Source organism: Idiotropiscis lumnitzeri, chromosome 5 (assembly GCF_059441095.1).
Source record: "Idiotropiscis lumnitzeri isolate Australia: NSW breed Sydney's pygmy pipehorse chromosome 5, RoL_Ilum_1.0, whole genome shotgun sequence".
In the NCBI taxonomy this organism is placed as follows: domain Eukaryota; kingdom Metazoa; phylum Chordata; class Actinopteri; order Syngnathiformes; family Syngnathidae; genus Idiotropiscis; species Idiotropiscis lumnitzeri.
In genome coordinates this window covers 17,506,525-17,523,904 of record NC_142395.1, presented here as the reverse complement: position 1 = coordinate 17,523,904, position 17,380 = coordinate 17,506,525, and the positions used below count along the sequence as shown (strand labels likewise).

The following is a 17,380-nucleotide window of genomic DNA, read 5'->3' as shown; positions in this document are numbered from 1 at the left end:
ATCAATTTATATGGGTTCACAGTCATACCGGCCCTCTGAGGGAAACCACAACTACGATGTGGCCCGTCCACAAAAATGAGTTTGACACCCCTGATCTAGGCCGTATACCAACACATTTTTCGTTGTCGGCTTCTGATGCTGTCCGAGCACGATGGGAGTTTCCAAACTTGGATGTTGGACCGGAGAAACACACCCTCCCAGGTTAGCTTTGTACGAGCTACTTGGTACGAAAGAACACAGATGGATTCAAAACTTTAGCAAAAGCAAATAAACATACCGGGTTATGCCGTTGGCCAGTGAACGGCAAGTGATGCTGGAGGTTAAAGTAAGTTATGTTAAACTAAAAAGGAAAACCTTTACACAGGTTGGCGCTTTGGACAACATAGGGTGTCGATAAAGCACTATTTGTGTTTACAATTGTGATCAAATTGGAGTTTTTATTTTTTGTACTATGGTGTGTTTTTCTGCAAGATCACCAATCAGCATGAAATTTTATCTACAAGTTCATCAAAATGAGAAACACTAATGTATACAGACATAGATTTGCAGCTTCAGTTCTTATTCCAGCAACAAAATATAATTTGTAAAGACTTTAACATAATCAGAAATTCACTAAAATGTCCTAGCGACATGATGGTTTCCCTCAGAGGGCCGTTATGACTGTGGACCCATATAAATGTATGATCATCTTACATTATCACATACACTCAACAAATTGATGGAAAGCCAGTTTTAAAATCAGAAGCCATTAAGTCATTGTTTGTTCAACAATTTTTCAATGTATTTTAAAAGGGGAGCATTAGTAACAATTAAATTACAATATCTTATATCTCAATGTAGTTAAAAGTGAACAAAAATGTGATAGAAACAGGAAGTTGACGCACATGATTTGCCCTCCGCGGCCCACATAAAATGAGGTCGCGGGCCCGATCTGGCACCCGGGCCTTGAGTTTGACACCTGGGATGTAACGGGTCCAAGATAGTCAACAATAGAGTCAGCAGTAGTCCCTGGTTAGTGAAAAATATTTCTCACCGATTGCTCAGAAATTCAGTCGACTCAGTTATAGAACATAGGAATTTTCCCATTTTGTAAAGAGACGCCATTTTAGAATATCTCCTCCATTTCCACCAAATCGCTGTTAAAAACGTTGCATCACTGAGTTGAAAAAGGGATCAGTGGATGTTTTTGAGGTCTGCAACACCATTAATATTACCCAGTAGGTGTCACTATGTCTTGTTATACAACGAGCTGGATGCGCCAGTACTGGCCATGACTGTGTGTGTGTGGGGGTGTGTGTGCGCGTGTGCATAGCTCAATGTGATGTGTTCCAGTCCATTTAGCTTGAGGGGCGTCGATGCATTTCATGGAGAGGCGCATAAAAAATGCCGCTGTGAGGAAATGAAGCGATCACACATGACGGCATAGTCGTCTTCATTTGTCTGTGCGCCGCCACGTGTTGTAAATAACACGTTCAGAACACTGCCACATTGAATCATATAAATGGCATATAAAATGGCAGATAAGCCATTGAAAATAATAGCGCTGTAAAACTAGTGATAGCGCTTCCTCGCCAGTGATGATTACCAATTCAATTGGATGGCCAATTTTATTTTGAGATGCCAGACAGCATATAAAACCCTATTTTCTCCAATTGTGGCTTCTCCTGCAGTATACGCCACACCAAAAATCTCCAGCATATCTTTGGTCATCCCCAAGGCCTCCTGCCGGTGGGACATGCCTGGAATATATCACCAGGGGATTCAGGAGTCATCCTAATCAGATGCCCGAGCCACCTCATCTTGCTCCTTTCAACGTGGAGGGGCAGCTGCTCGACTAAGTCCCTTTCAGATGACATTGTCTAAAGGAGTGACCCTTGTATACGGGATCTTTTTCTTTCGGTCACGACCCACAGCTCGTGACCATGGGTGAGTGTAGGACCGTCGATTGACCGTAACTCGAGAGCTTCGCCTTTCGACACAGCTCCTTCTTCACCACGACAGACCGATACAGGGCACCCATCTGCAGCCGCTCCAGCCTACACTAACTCTTAAACCAGACCCCAAGATTCTTGAACTCCTCCTGGGGTAGGATCTCGTTCCAGACCCGGAGAGGACACTCCACCTTTTTCCAACTGAGGAGCATGGTCTCAGATTTGGAGGTGCTGATTCTCATCCCAACTGCTTCACACTCGGCTGAGAACTGCTCCAGTTAGAGTTGGAGATAACGGCTTGTAGAAGCCAGCAGTACCACAGCATCTGCAAAAAGCAGAGATGTGATACTGAGACCACCTAACCAGAACTCCTCAATGGCTCAGCTGCTCCTAGAAATTCTGCCCATAAAAGCTCTGAACTCAATCGGTGACAAGGGGCAGCCTTGGCGGAGTCCAACACTCACTGGAAATAAATCAGACTTACTGCCGGCAACGCGGACCAAATTCTGAGATTCTGAAATCTCCACTATACAATGTTAATGGTGCACTGCTTTTCTCCTGAGACGCTGAATGGTGGACTAGAATTTTTTCAAAGTCGTCTGACAGTCTTTTAATGGCATCACCGAACTCCTCCCATGCTCGATGTTTTGCCTCAGTAAGCACCAAAGCTGCATTCCAATTTGCCAGCCGGTATCTATTAGTATTGGTATCCTCGTCCTATGGGCCAAAAAAGCCAGATTGGACTCTTTCTTCATCTTGACAGCATCCCTTAACGTCGGTGTCCACTAGCGGGTTCAGGGATTGCCGCCACGACAGGCACCGACCACCTTTCAGCAACAGCTTGGATTAGCTGCCTCAACAATGGCGGCACAAAACAAGGTCCACTCAGACTCAATGTCCCCTGCCTCCGCCGCTACGTGGGCATAATTCTGCATGTGATGTGGGAGTTGTCGGTCGGGCCTTCCTCTCACTGCATTGCCCGATTAAAGCAAAGCGATGCCTTATATTAACATAAGTTAGCAACATGCAAAACATTATGTTGTGTCCTATTTTTTCATGTGTTGCATCCACGCCAGTAACGCTCTTTACCGAAATACCTCATTTGGCATTCAAGGGGGCACCACCTGCTGCATGATAGATTTTGGCCTGTCTTACTTCTTTTCTGTCAGACACCTGAGACTGCCCGCAACGTCGTCATGGTTACTGCCCAGCCATTGCAGCGATGCGGGTGCCCGAAAACGCTTCGACAGGGAGAAAATACTTCAACCTTCTGTACTTCATTTTTGCATCACTCCCCTCCAGCATGGAGGCGCATCATGGTAGATGATTATGGTATATAGCCGTCACAGACGTGCAGTAAAAGCTTAATGGTTGAACTGTTTCCCACAGCAAATAATGGATATTGAAAAACTCTCTCACCGCCAGATATATTCTAGGAATACGACTTAATGGATATTTTCTATGAATTGAGTGAATGAAGTGTACGTTCTCTGTTGTTGCCTCACCCTTAAAGCTCCTCAAGGGCAGGATAATATTCCTCCTCCGTCTTTTACCGATCCAACAACTACACAATCTCATCCTACGACGCCTTGAACACACACGCAACGCCCCATTACTCCCCACCCACTTCCTGCCGTCTCACCGTCCATGACTTATCATTTCTTTGATGTTAAACCTGTGACACGTTCAAATGCCCTCATCAAAAATACGAATCTCTGTGCACAGGCACGCAGCCGCCGGGGGCATGAAAGGAAGGGGATTATATTTCATTTCACACGGAGACGGAGAGAGGGGGTGCGGGAGATGGGAGGAAGGGGGCCGTGTTCTCCTGCTTCAACTTTGTGTGAAAGTCTTCTTTTTTTTATTCCTTTGTTATGCCACACTCACACACTGGGAGACAACGTGACCTTGAAACAGAGACACGCTCAACTTTTCTGTTTCAAATCTTTCAACGTTTGAAGATTTCTGCCAATAAGTTGGGCTGTGTGACTGGCTGTCGACGAACAGCACACGACAGGAAATAAAACAAAACAAAACAAAAAAAAATACAAGATATGACATGAAAAATAATTGAAACAGTAGCTCCAAGCACAAGATTTACGTGAGCTTCACGCCATGGAGTTGGGGTTTCAATCAAGAGAGCTTCAAAGTCGGCTTTAAAGCCACGGTTAGGGTTACAAAATTGGTTTTAAGCAAGGTTTCCATTCCCATACAAGGTTTAGGAATACAAATCGGGATTTCATGCCAAAATAAGGGCTTCAAATAATGTTTTCAAGCCTGTACCTCAAATTTAAACTTCATATGTTTCGTGACCTCGATTGTAACTTGAAATATTCGTAAATCAAATTATATGCGGAATCTCTCTCTTTCTCTCCCTCTCTCTCTTTCTCTATCTCTCTCTCTCTCCCGCCCATTTCTCTCTATCTCTCTCACACTCTCTTTACAATCAACAGTCACCTTTAAATCACTCTAAAGTCTAATTAAGAGTTAAAAAAGGGGAACAACTATCACAATGAGTTGCACACAGTGCCAACTAGAGGCAGATTTTCTACCAAAATGTTGAGCGTAATTTGAAAAGTTCGCAAAACGTAACTTGAAGTTCTGTTGTATTTGGGTTTCAAACGAGGGTTAGATTTTCATAGTCAGGTTTTAAATCATGGCATTTACAAGCGCTTTGTTGTTGTTTTTTTTTTAAATCTCAATTTTTTGAATGAAAATATAGTATTTTATGGCATTTAACTAGTTTTATTATTTTTTTCTTTTTTATTCTCTGATGCTGTTGACCAATTGTATTGTATAAATATGCACATCCCAGAAAACCAAAATTACTCAATAGAAAAGTTAGGGAAAAAACGAATTCGGTGACTGATGTTGAGCTCGCTCTCAGTGGCTCAGGTGTCTCCACACTCGGGCTAAACCGCTTGTTTGTTTTAACAGATTTACCACTGGCCACAAATTGATCTTCGGAAAGGGGAAAGCAAACAAAGGGCCAAAACCAAAATGGTTCTTTTCCTTTTTTTCGCCCTACCCCTCGGGGAGAAGCACGAGCTTGGCGTAAGGAAATGAGGAAGGACAGAAAGATTAAGGTTAAAAAGAAGAATGGGAGTGGATAAGAAGAGAAGAAAAAAGGTGGAAGGAGCAGAAAACGAGATAATTAGGACCAAATCCAAGCGAGGAGAAGACAAGGACGGGTAGAAGGCGACCAGAAAGCTTTAAAGTAAATAAGAAAGTAAAGAAGGACTTTTGGTCTTGTAGTGATTTTTCTGTAATTGGAATTTAGCTGGTTAATGCGACAAAAGGTGATGTGCTTTGGATGAGGCATTTATTGCTTAGTTGTCAATATGAATCGTTATTGTCAACTTTTTAATGAAAGGACCACCAGCTGAGCCTGACATTGAAGTAAGAGAGTGCGTGAATGTGTGGACTCGAGTTAGGACATCAGAAGAGGATTATAGTTTCAAGCAAAGAGAGAAAGAAGTTTCAAATTAACGTGTCAAGTCATGTTTAGGATTCGAAACATGGCAGATGTTTTAAATTAGGTTTCAAGTCAAGGTGAGGGTTCCAAATTAGACGTTGAAGCCTGCATTAGGATTTCAATTTAGTTTCATGCTTAGGTTAGCATTTCAAATTGTTTTTTCAAACCACACTTGTGGTGTCAAGTAGGTGTTAGGGTTGCAAAACCTGGTTCAAGTTAGGGTTTCCGTGCTTATAATGATTTACTATATTGGGGGTTGGGCTTCCATGTGAAATGTGTTGCCTCTCGGAAAGTGTCAGCGGTGCCACGCTGAGTGCCGCGATTCATTTTTCATGGCTGCTGGCTCAACCTCCCCCCTGCAGCCTGCAGCCGACCTTGTCTGCTTCCACTCTACTTATCCACCACGTCGAGCCATTGACCGTGTAACACTCCTTCAATGAGTTGCTGAAGGGACTTTTTTCGAAAGAATGCGCATAAGATCTACAGGAAGTGTACTCTACAGGACCGACTGTTCACATACAATCTGACTCCTGTTGTGCGAGCCAACACATTCTGCCCACCAACTTTTCAAAACATTTCATCGTCTTAAGACAACGTCATGAGCGTTTAGCTATAAATGGCTCATTGATGACTTTTACAGGCTACAAGACAGCATTACAAAGCAGAACAGAGTTGTTTTACGACATCATCTGCGGTTGCTTGTTCAGGATTCATTTCAATTCCACCAGCGTTGAGGTTCCGTTGTACCTCCATCCACTGTCAGTTTGTTTGTGTCAAGTCATGCTGAATTCTGATTTCAGCTCACATCGCTTCATCTCCCGCAGTGTCAAAGTTGACTTTTGTCAAATCAGTCCACTTTTTTTGTGCACTTGTTGGCATACAGCCCGGATGAACAGCAAAAAAATCTTACCCTACCAATATTCTATGGACTGACCAAGACAAAAGTTTAACTTATTGAAAGCTGTGTGTCTTGAAATTACTCAACTCAACTCAATTTATATAGCGCTTACACAAAAGCTGCACCTGTAACAAAGTGTTCACAGAACACATGACATTACAAATTTAATAATAATTTAATACAGCATTTCAAAATAAAATATCTTACTAACAGTGAAATGGTTGTGTCATATTCTGGGGCTGCTTTGTTACTTCAGGACCTGCCTGACTTACTGTGATTGATGGAATCAGGAATTCTGTTCTTTACTAGGAAAATTCTGAAGGAGCGTGTTTTGATCATCAGTTCATAACTTCAAGCTGATCGCTCTCTGGTTCTGCAGCAGGACAATGATCCAAAAGCACACCAGCAAGTCAACTTCTGAATGGCCTAAAAAATACTCAAGGGTTTTGAAGTGGTCTAGTCAGTTTTGACTTGAATCTGATTGCAATGTTGTGGCATGACTTTAAACTTTTAACTTGGTCTCTCTCACAGGGCCCCATAGAGAATGATGTTGTGGTCCATGTGTCACTGATAGCTGAGAGCCAGAGGTACATGTTGCGTGTCATGTTCATAGTCACAATTGTACATTTGTGATCATGAGGTGGCTCTCTGTTTAACATAAATGCAATCGGAGAGCAATAAACTAGAAATACAATTTTAAGTGAGCATATTGTGGAAGAAGAATGATTTTATCTATCCATCTTTTTGCATTTGCGGGTAGACTGCAGGTGTTTCTGAACACATACGGTATCCAGACGCAGACACCGCAGCAAGTGGAACCCATCCAAATCTGGCCTCAGAAGGAATTGGTCAAGGTAATGCATGCATGCACACTCTCACACACACACCCACACGCACACACACAAAAATGCACACACACGCTCTTATTCCTGAAACCTTAAGATTTGAGAGATAACAGCCAAGACATCAAATTTCATGGAATCTTGCCATCTAATTTGATAATTCAGCCTTAGCAACATGGACATTGGTAGGCTTTTTTGTTAGGACTAGACCCATTATAAAGTTTTTGCTTTTCTGAGGACAAACATTCAAATAAATTTGTTTGGTCAAAAAGCCAGTGGTCCTTCATTTCTTGTCTATAAAAAGTATCAAATGGGCCCTTTTTGCATTGTGTTATGAAAGTGCTTCATTCACGTATAAACAATTAGAGACAAACATGTCTTTAGTTCTTAATATTCTGTAAGTGATTACCTTCTGTTGTCAAGTGGCACTAGTAAGTTAGCATCGCTAAGCTACATCCCCTTTGCTTTGTGTTTACGGTAATTGGAGGAGTTCTCCAAAAAAATAGCATCGACGCCACCACAGAGCTAATCAATGTTGCAATCAGTCAGATTGCATGTCAGCAGCCTTTCCTCGTCTTGATTGTCACATTCATCAAAGACACGCTGTCAGTTCCATGCCATTGATCCCCCTCAGCGTTGCCGTATTTAACCACTATTGATCAACATAATGGCCCCGACCAGTCGCCGTCATTTCCTCCTGAAGAATGGCTTACTTTGATGCTCTGCCAGAAAGAAATGTATCATAGCAAATGTGAGCCTGGCAACACTCAAGTACAGACAACAAACATGCAACTCGCAACTTACATCGCACATTGTCGAGACGTCATTGTTTATCGTACCATCCAGTCAGTGTTTCATGATGTAAAATTTACATATATACAGAAACTTGGCCAACACACTTATAATACAAGCAGAACGTAATCGAAGTAAAAAGCAACGTTTCACTGATCTTAATTCATTATATAATTCTTTTTTCTTTGTCTTTTCTTTGCTCATGTGCTATCTCATAGTCAACTTCTATCTCATGCACTGATTCGATAGCTAACAACCAATCAGAATGAGAAATTTTCACAGATGGCTGACGTAATTTAGCAACAATCACTTCATTCTGCACAATTCTTAACCTTTCTTTTTATTTAGATTTGCTCCTGCTTGTATTATCTGTGTTGGACAAGATCAGTATATATTTTCTTTCATGTAACCTTGCCTGTGGTTGATATGATAAGAATGACTTCTCAGGCATGTTGAGTGGTCGCTAAAGTGTGAGAGTATATTAATGCTCAAGTACCAAATATTTCACAATTACAAAAGATACTTTCATATTCTCCTTCATTGGCTCCTTCAATGTTGCTGTTAGCCTCTAGGCCAGGTGTGGGCAAACTACGGCCCGGGGGCCGCATGTGGCCCCTTAAACGTTTTAATTCGGCCCGCCGAACTTTAAAAAAATTAAATGAATAAACCTTGTTCATGTTTTATTTTCTAAATACTGTGTTTTTTCAAAGACATAAATTGTTGTAATTCCTTTGTTCACTTTCCTTTAAAATTAATGTTTTTCTCAGACGAGTTGAGATTACCAAAACACTCCATCCATTTGCTCCTGGTCTGGCCCTTCTGTCAAATTTTAGAACCCATTGCGGCCCGCCAATCAAAAAGTTTGCCCACCCCTGCTCTAGGCAAACCCGTTGACCAATTGTCTTCTAGTCCTTCCATCAATTTTACAGAGATGTCTAATTGTTGAATTGTCGCTGTGCCTTATTTTCTCCATTTGCTGATTACTGACTTTACTTTATGTTTCATGCCATATTTATTTCTTGGAAATTCTTGCTTTGCCGACCAATGCCTTTTGAACAATGAGATGTACTGTGAAATGTGACAACAGTAATATATGAAACACATTCTAAACTGTATTTGGGGTTAATCAGGGGCACTGACTCGCATTTAACATAAAATTGAATGTGGCTGGTAAATCCCGAACACGGCCACTTCCAAATTCACAAGAGCATGTGCACACTTGTGCAACTAGAAGCTCTTAGTCTATTATTTTTAGTTCCACTCTTGAAAAATAATGTTTTTTTTGTTTTTTTTAAACTGAGTTGTGCCCGCTATTGGTCATGTTATGTCTGCCTGTCTGTCTGTATGCTTGCTTACCTTCCTTACAAATTTATGTTGTTTAAAAACGAAAATGTGAGCTGCAGCGAGTCACATTGTCAAGAATCCATCTTGGCAGAAATTGAGAATGCAGAGCGTGGGGTGCTTTTGAGAAATGTTTTCCCTGCTGCTCCCATCAAACATCTTACGAATGTTGCCTGGGCCTGCTTTACCTATACATCTAGAAGTGCTTGTTTGCTGCGTGTATTTGAGTGCACGTGTTTTTCCAGTATATACTTGGTACGAACAAGGCTGTTTTGGGATCTATAAATCTTCTACGGCATATGATCAATAATCACTCTGAATCCTTATTAGGAAGCAAAGCGTTTCAAAGATGATTCGGCAGAGATGACAGGAGCGATCCAATGATGGCGATGATGAAGAAACGTATCACAGACAACCTCGGCGGCCATCAGTGCCACTTTGTCAGATTTCCTCTGCATCCTTCAAAACCTTTTGGTGCGAAATTCATTCTGCGTGTTGTTTACACGCCTGGGGGTCAGAGCGGGAATCACAGAGCAAGCGGCGGGATTTAGTACAGACTACAAATTAAAAGAGCACTTTGTAGAGTGGATAACTGTAAAGACACTTTTCGATTTTCTGCCTGCCGCTTAATGGACTTTTCCTGAGCTTCAGCCTGCTGCTTGTGTAATCCTTCTGAACGGATGAAAGCCGACCGTGCAAGCAGACTGTACGCTTCAGTGGAGCATCCTGTGGACTATACCGTGGAACACACAGGAGAACATAAAGTAGAACATAGAAGAGAAGATCCAGAGTCAAACCCGTCTTTGGGAAGTTACGGGACCTTACCTTACTTACATTTACTATTCATTAGAATTTGCCTACCACCTACAGTACCCTACTTTATATTGACGTTAACATTTTTGCTCATCAGCCACCCTTACAAAGGCGTGAAGAATTTTCACTCGTAACAATGTTGTAGCTGGGTGTTTATGTTTAATTTGATGAAAGATGACTGTGGCATGCTCAAGTTTAGCATGGCCCCTGTGTACACACAATTCAAGATACATAATTGTTGAACGCTACAGGTCGTTATCAGATATTCACCTCTGATAAGGTGTGTAAGGTTGTGCTCCTTTTGTATGAAAATATGCTTCTATTGGCAAGTTATGGCAGCTTTATTTGTATAGCATATTTCCTACCCAAGGCAACTCAATGTGCTTCACACACGCAAGGAAACAACACGTGTAATCAGTTACAAACAGTTAACCACATTCGGGAGCAAAGCGGAGAAAAAACTAAATGAGCTTGCGAAAATTACTAAAAGAACATACATTGACAACGTTTAAACGCATTACTAGAAAAACATTTAGTAACGTCAATAAAATGATGGATCTTTGATGTCTTTAGCCGTCAATGGCAGTAAATGAGTTACATTTTTGTCTTTCGGCCTGAACAATATTAAACAAAATGTCTTTCTCACTTTTGGACTTTCTATAAGTGCATGCAACTTTAAGGTATTTTGTCTCACCCCCACTGAAAAAAAAAACCCATTGAATCTTTTTGAGACTAACCTAGCTTTCTCACAAACTTAAAAGGAAGACGGGAGGTTTGTTCTTTGCTGTTTGCGAGCGCATTATCTAGCTTTTATTTTTGAGCAAATATGCTCAGATTCTACCTTTTAATCATCAAACGCAATGGGCATTTATTCATCATCGGTCGTTTATGTCTTGCTCACTCTCCTCTCTATCTCACACACGTATACACATTTAATATTGGCTTAGAATCAGACACTGTGTGTCATGGTGGTCATTGGTGGGCATTGCAGGTAAACTAATCACATGTCTTAGCGTCTTTAGTTAAATTTTATTGTGAGAGGCCGAGGACTTAATATGCCTCCTATCCCATTACGGATCGCCCTCAAGTTGTGTTCTGCCCTATTACTTACTGTCAGGTTTAATTGTGTGCACCGTTTTATTAAACGCCAACTTGATTTCTTATCTGCACTGAGATTGCTGTGGCAAAACTTTGGACAGTTTCTAAATCTTGCCAAGCATCCTCGGCAGGCTGGCCTTGTCATTTTTTCCCCATTCCATCCGCCTGCGTTGTCTACTGACTATCCCGTTATGTCCACAGTGGCCTGAAACGGGGCTGCTGTGCTCATCGGGAGAATATTGTCAACGTAACCTAGCCAGCCTTACTTTGCATAACCATACTTACCCTATCTAACCTTTTCTTACTCTACTTTAACCTCGCTCCCTTGCCTCTCTTGCCTATCGATTTAAACCTACCTATACCTCCATACCTTTCTCGACATGTCTGCTTCTCTAATTACTGTTCGTAGTGCTAGACCTTCCCTGCAATCGTATGTTTGTGATCATGAGGGGCCGCCAATTTAGTACAAGTGAGACAGCGTTGTGGTGTTAATCACAAGACCTTGTCCACTGCTCTGTGCAACCTCTCGCCTTCCTCGCAAGGACTAAACGAAACTAAACGACAACCCCCTTGGTGTTTGTAACGTCATCATATAGAAAATATTTGCTTACACAAAAGCCTCAAATCCTTCATACTTGGGACTCTCTCGTGATGTCATGCACTCATGTGAATTAAAGTCCGTGTAGACCAGCTGCCTCATTGGCATTCTCCACGTGGGAGCTGAGTCAAGTGCAGAGGTTGTGCGCACCACCCTGTGGGTGTGTGCGTGTGCGTGTGCGTGTGTGAGTGCATTTGCAATTCTGCTTCATCCTCAATGAACAGCTGCCTCTTTTTTTGTGAATACACTGTGCTGCTCTTTACTTACTTGTAAGTGTGTTTTATTTTAATTGGAACAACCTTTTAGCCGCTGTGCATTTTTTCAGTGGAGTTGCACGGGAGACGCACAGTACCACCTTTTGACTGACTTAGTGAACTGCAGCTCTTTTGAGAATGTAGCGCCAACTGCATATCAGGGAGCATCTTAAAGGGGAGTTTTATATCTTTTGCATCGTCATAGTTGTGTCATTGGAGTGGCTGGCCACCCATCCAGTGTGACGTTTAACATGTGGTCAAATGTTATTGGCTAATTCTGAATGCAGTCGCATGTCAATTTCTAAGCGAGTGCGCAACCACATAATTGCAGTTATATTAACTTACCGTCTTTATTTAAAAAATTTTCAACTGATTTGTACAGGTTATGAGTAAACGATGGTATAAAATGGTAAATGGGCTGTCAATGGTATAGTGCTTTTCTACCCTTCAGTACTCAAAGCGCTTCACACTATTACCTCATCTACCTACTCATTACATAGCATCAGGAGCAACTGGGTGTTCAGTATCTTGCTCAAGGATGCTTCGACATGTTCATAATGGGATTAAAACCGCAACCTCTTGGTTGGGAAATGATCACTCTACCACTGAGCCACGCCGACTCCCAATGTTAAAAAAACTGCGCACTAACATACAAAAGACCTGGGACTTTCAATTCAAGGAAAAAAAATCCTACTGCGTCTCCTTTAAGTGTAACATGCCAAGTCAATCTCAAGGGCAACAAAGCTGCTTGGATGATGTATTCTTCTCACGTAGCAGGTGAGGATTTCACACCTCTGAGCTGAAGATGGAGTGGGGGGGTTGGAATCAATGTCCTACTCAATTCTCTTTGCATCTTCCAATGTGGTGCATTCAGACAGCTGATGATACAAAAGAGGCTTTTAACAGCAGAGCCGAAACACTCGTCTTTGCTCAGCGTCTTTAAATACTACGGCGTCACGTTAAAATAGAGGCCACCACCTTTTCTGCCTGCATTGCCCTTTCACAGAACAGCCTCGTAATTGCTGATGCACTTAGTTGAGGGGTTATGTTTGTCTAAAACGTGTGTTGACCGACAGAGCTGGCCTTTACCTGCGTTGCGCTCGAAGCAAAATTTGAGTTTAGGGCCGTTATTTGTGTTGATATTGTTGATAAATGATCAGTGTTTTTTTTTTATATATATATATATATTTTTAAATTAAAAACGTTTTTCAAATTTACACTTTAAGAGTGGACTGCTTTTAATGTAAATAAACATTTCAAATTGTGACGCGAGATACTGAATATCATCTTGGCCTAAACACAAATATATGATGGGGATGTCTGAGTTTTCAGTCTAAGGTGGCCACAACCCCTCCAGGCCACCCCCTGGCTCCGTTGCTGGAAGTGAGGCAGACAGTACTCCACCTCACAAAAGATGACTTAATTTTTTTTTCCTTGGGTTTGAGATTTCAAAATGTTAAGTTGAGGGTACCATAATTTTTATCCAGCCTTGTTTTATAATTTTGTTTTTAATTCTGTTCAACATTTTTTGTCATATTTTCTTTCATTGGTTAATTTCCCTTCGTTTTTTTTATTTTATTTTTGTCAAAATCAATTTATTATTTTTTTTATAATTAAAAGAGTGGTAGCAACATTTTTTTCCACATGTGTATATCTAATCTTCAAAAATATATTAAAATCTGTACTACCAATTGAAGCAATTTCTAATGAATAGAGGAAGCCCGACAATGTGGATGAAAGATCTGTTAGGGTATGGTTAGGTTATATATGTTAAAAAGAAAGCAAATAAATTGAGTCAACCACTGTTTTCAATGCAGCCAACATTCCAGGTATTACGTTTCAACAGTGTCTATTGCTGCTGCAGTTTCTGCTCCTAGTTTTTAGCCCCATGGGGGTCTGCTAAGGATGCCGCTAATGGCGTTACAGGGACCTTTTCATTAGCGCCATATCTCATAAGCACTAATGGTACTAATAACAATAGCGGTGGGTGGCCGTGCTGCTATGTGAAGGTAATTTCTCCAACAACGGGAATGTCTCGGCTGGGGACTGAATTACTTCCCCCGACCACCACTTGTGTTTCATAATGCGGGTTTAACATGTCTTCCTACAGGCGTACCGCTTCCTGGCCGTCAACAACAAGCTGGGCCTGAGTGGGCGTCCGGATCGACCTGTGGGCTGCATCGGGACCTCTAAGGTATACACATGCAAACACATGCTCACTTGTTTTTTTTTTTATCAGCTGCCTCCCACGCATCAAAGCATCAACGAGCGCTCGGAAGCCGCAACAATATTTAATTTCCCAGAGTCAACATTGGTGCATATTGAATTCATTTAGTTACAACAAATATGACAAAAAGGGTTTATTTTATTTTCTTTCAAATGACAAATTAGTCGCTGAGGTGCAAGACTTTTGCAAGGTGAAAATTTGCATATTGAAAACTAAGAGATAAAATTGGTGGAATATGACATGGATAAAATGTTTCTTTTCAGGGGTTGTTTTGAAGTAATAAATGTGGACATTTGAGGAAGAAGTTGTAATATTAGCAAACGTATTTTTTTCTTAGCTGAAAAATCAAAAAGAGGGACGAATGCTTGAGAGCTTCACTAACATCCATAATTATTAGCAGCCCAGGCTAAGATGTGTTAAAAGCCTTAAAATAAATTCACCAGAAACCGAATCGAGTTCCTTCTATGGCCATTTGATTCCATGGCCCCAGACCTCAACCCCATTGAAAACCTGTGGCGTGAATTAAAGAGAAGCGTGCAGAGGAGAGGACCCAGGTGGCTAGATGAGTTTGAGATGCCTTGCAAAGGGGAAGATCTTGTGAGAAATATTGTTGGAAAAGGGGACTTGCAGAAAATATTAACACCCGGGGTAATAGTGCACACAAGATGTGAAGAATCTTTTTTTTTCTCATTGAATTGCAGTTGAGTTAAAGTTTGGATTTTCCTCTCTTTTTTGGGTGAGGGGGTGCTTATGTTATTGAGAAAAAAAAAGCTGAACTCATCAGAAGCGAAAGAAAAGATCTTAACCAGAGGTGCCGATAATTATGGCGGACAATGTATTGTATAGCTCTGATTAGATATTGGCAGCTGTTCTCGTCTTCTTTGACAGTCATAGTAGTAACTTTCAGAAGCACAGGCGGCCTGAAGTTGGGCGGCGATTGATGCCTCAGAATTTGACATGCAGGAAAAACCCTGGTTTAATAGTTAAGACAGCTTATTTGTGTATTATCGCACGTTACACACACACGTGCGCTGATATGGTTTCCGCCTCCAAACACGAAGCAAGAGCAGCTTGACACCGATGAAGACCGCCGCCCGACCAATGAATCACGACCCCCCCCTAACTCATTGCAAAGACAATATTATAATGGAGCATTTATGGAGGGAGGATGGCTGCCTGCCAGAGGGCATTATACTCATCAGTTTGTGTCTCTGTGAATGTGGATGTGTTTGTGTACATGCGTGTGCATGGCAAAGCAGGTGTTGTGTTCAATGTGTTGCGTGGGTGTGAATGTGTTATTCCGTTATTTCGGTAAAACGTAAGATTGATGGCGGGTTTTAAACGGTGCCAACAGTAATTTATATGTGATTCCTTGTGAGAATCCAACTGATTATTCGTGTGTGTGTGTTGTAGATTTATCGCATCCTGGGCAAGACGGTGGTGTGCTACCCGATTGTCTTTGATCTGAGCGACTTTTACCTCTCTCAGGATGTCATGCTGCTGATTGACGACATTAAGGTACGCACGCACATCGCTGATCATGAAATGGCCACACGCTGCCTTTATATTCCGACAAACCGACATCCCCGGTTCCAATAGAAGGTCAAAATGGTAAAAATGTGAAAGATTTACAGTGGGGTAACTGGTCGTAAACCTTTATTTTAACGATGGATTTTCCATAAAACTGTTCTAATCGCACTAGGAATAAAATTATATAGTGTGCAAATAAGATATTATAAAGGCTCACACCAAATTGTCAGCGAACATTTCTCCGATACTAGAATGCTGTCAAAAAATAATGTTGTGCCTTAAATGTTCATAATTTAGTTTGCGGATATTAGCTGACATTATTCAAACCTTCGTTCTTCAAACCTTAACATATAAAGTAGATTTTTATTTTTTTTTATTTATTTTTTTTTTTTTTTAAAAAGATAAACAGTATACTTTTGGGAATAAGTTGTATAATTCAGATAATTAAGACCTATTTTTATTGAGAAAAGGTTGAGATATTACGCCATGAAAATTGTAGTTTTGAAAATATGTAAATATTACAAGGATAAAATAAAGACAAAAAAGGTGATATGATAAAAAGCAGTGGAATTCTGAGGGGACAAAAACATTGTATATTTTTTGACAAGCGTCTGAATATTATGAAAATATAATTGGGAATCTTTTTCGATAAAAGGGCATAAAAGTATGGAAAATAAAAAAGTCATGAGAAAAGTCATATTGCGGCTTGAATAAATGGTACATTTTCAAGACAAAAAATTACCATTAAAAATTTTATTTTCTGAGAAAGAAAGGGCTCTGATATTACAAAAATATTTTTTTAATAAGAAATATTTATTTCAACAAAAAAGCACAATAGTAAGACAAAGTCATGTTTATTCAGAGAAAATCTGTATATTGTCAAGGAAACGGACTGCGGTTTGTTACAGCTCCAGCTGTTGTGAAATGCGGTGTATAAATAAAATTGTTTTGTTGTTGTTATATAATGGTCATTTTTAGCTTAAAAAATAGAAATTATTGTGTTAAGTATCAATTTAAAAAAAAAAAAAACAATATTACAAGAATATGGTTGTTTTTTTTCTAGAGAAGAAGTAAAGATTTCCTAGACAAAAATGGTGTTAAGTCAATGAAGTTCTTTTTTTTAAAGTAAAATTTTGTGTGATTAAAAAAGTCTTGTTGACGTCCTCATTTTGAGAAAATATTGAAATGTTATTTTGTGTTTGCAGAACGCCCTCCAGTTCATCAAGCAGTGCTGGAAGATGCAGGGACGACCTCTCTTCTTGGTCCTCATCCACGAGGACAACATCAAGTAAAATATCACCCACAATTTCCTACAGGGGCTTCAAGGGTATTTCTTGCAATGAAAGGACATCTAAATCTTGGCGAAAATTACTTTAGACAGTGAGCAACATGCTGCTTCACCTTATCTAAAGATGCTATTTACAATGTGTTTTATGTTTTTTTTTCTGGATGCACATTTGATTTTTTGGACCATTTTCACCCAAGAAATAGTAATATATTCAAAGGTTGGGGGTAACATCAATAATATTTTGGTGATGAAGGCATAAAAAAAAGAGGTTTTATAAAGAGAATATGCATTTT

The 17,380-nt window shown here is 40.5% G+C and overlaps 1 protein-coding gene across 3 annotated transcripts in view; it reads left to right on the top strand.

Annotated features, from left to right (window-relative positions):
- Window positions 1-17,380, top strand: part of phkb (phosphorylase kinase, beta) — a 57,513-nt gene that overhangs the window by 28,304 nt on the left and 11,829 nt on the right. For all 3 annotated transcript variants that reach the window (XM_088296058.1, XM_088296056.1, XM_088296057.1), the window contains 5 exons: window positions 6,836-6,891; window positions 7,065-7,158; window positions 14,153-14,236; window positions 15,683-15,787; window positions 17,005-17,087. In XM_088296058.1, coding sequence (XP_088152184.1) covers window positions 6,836-6,891; window positions 7,065-7,158; window positions 14,153-14,236; window positions 15,683-15,787; window positions 17,005-17,087 — 422 coding nt within the window. The remainder of the gene's footprint in view (window positions 1-6,835; window positions 6,892-7,064; window positions 7,159-14,152; window positions 14,237-15,682; window positions 15,788-17,004; window positions 17,088-17,380) is intronic.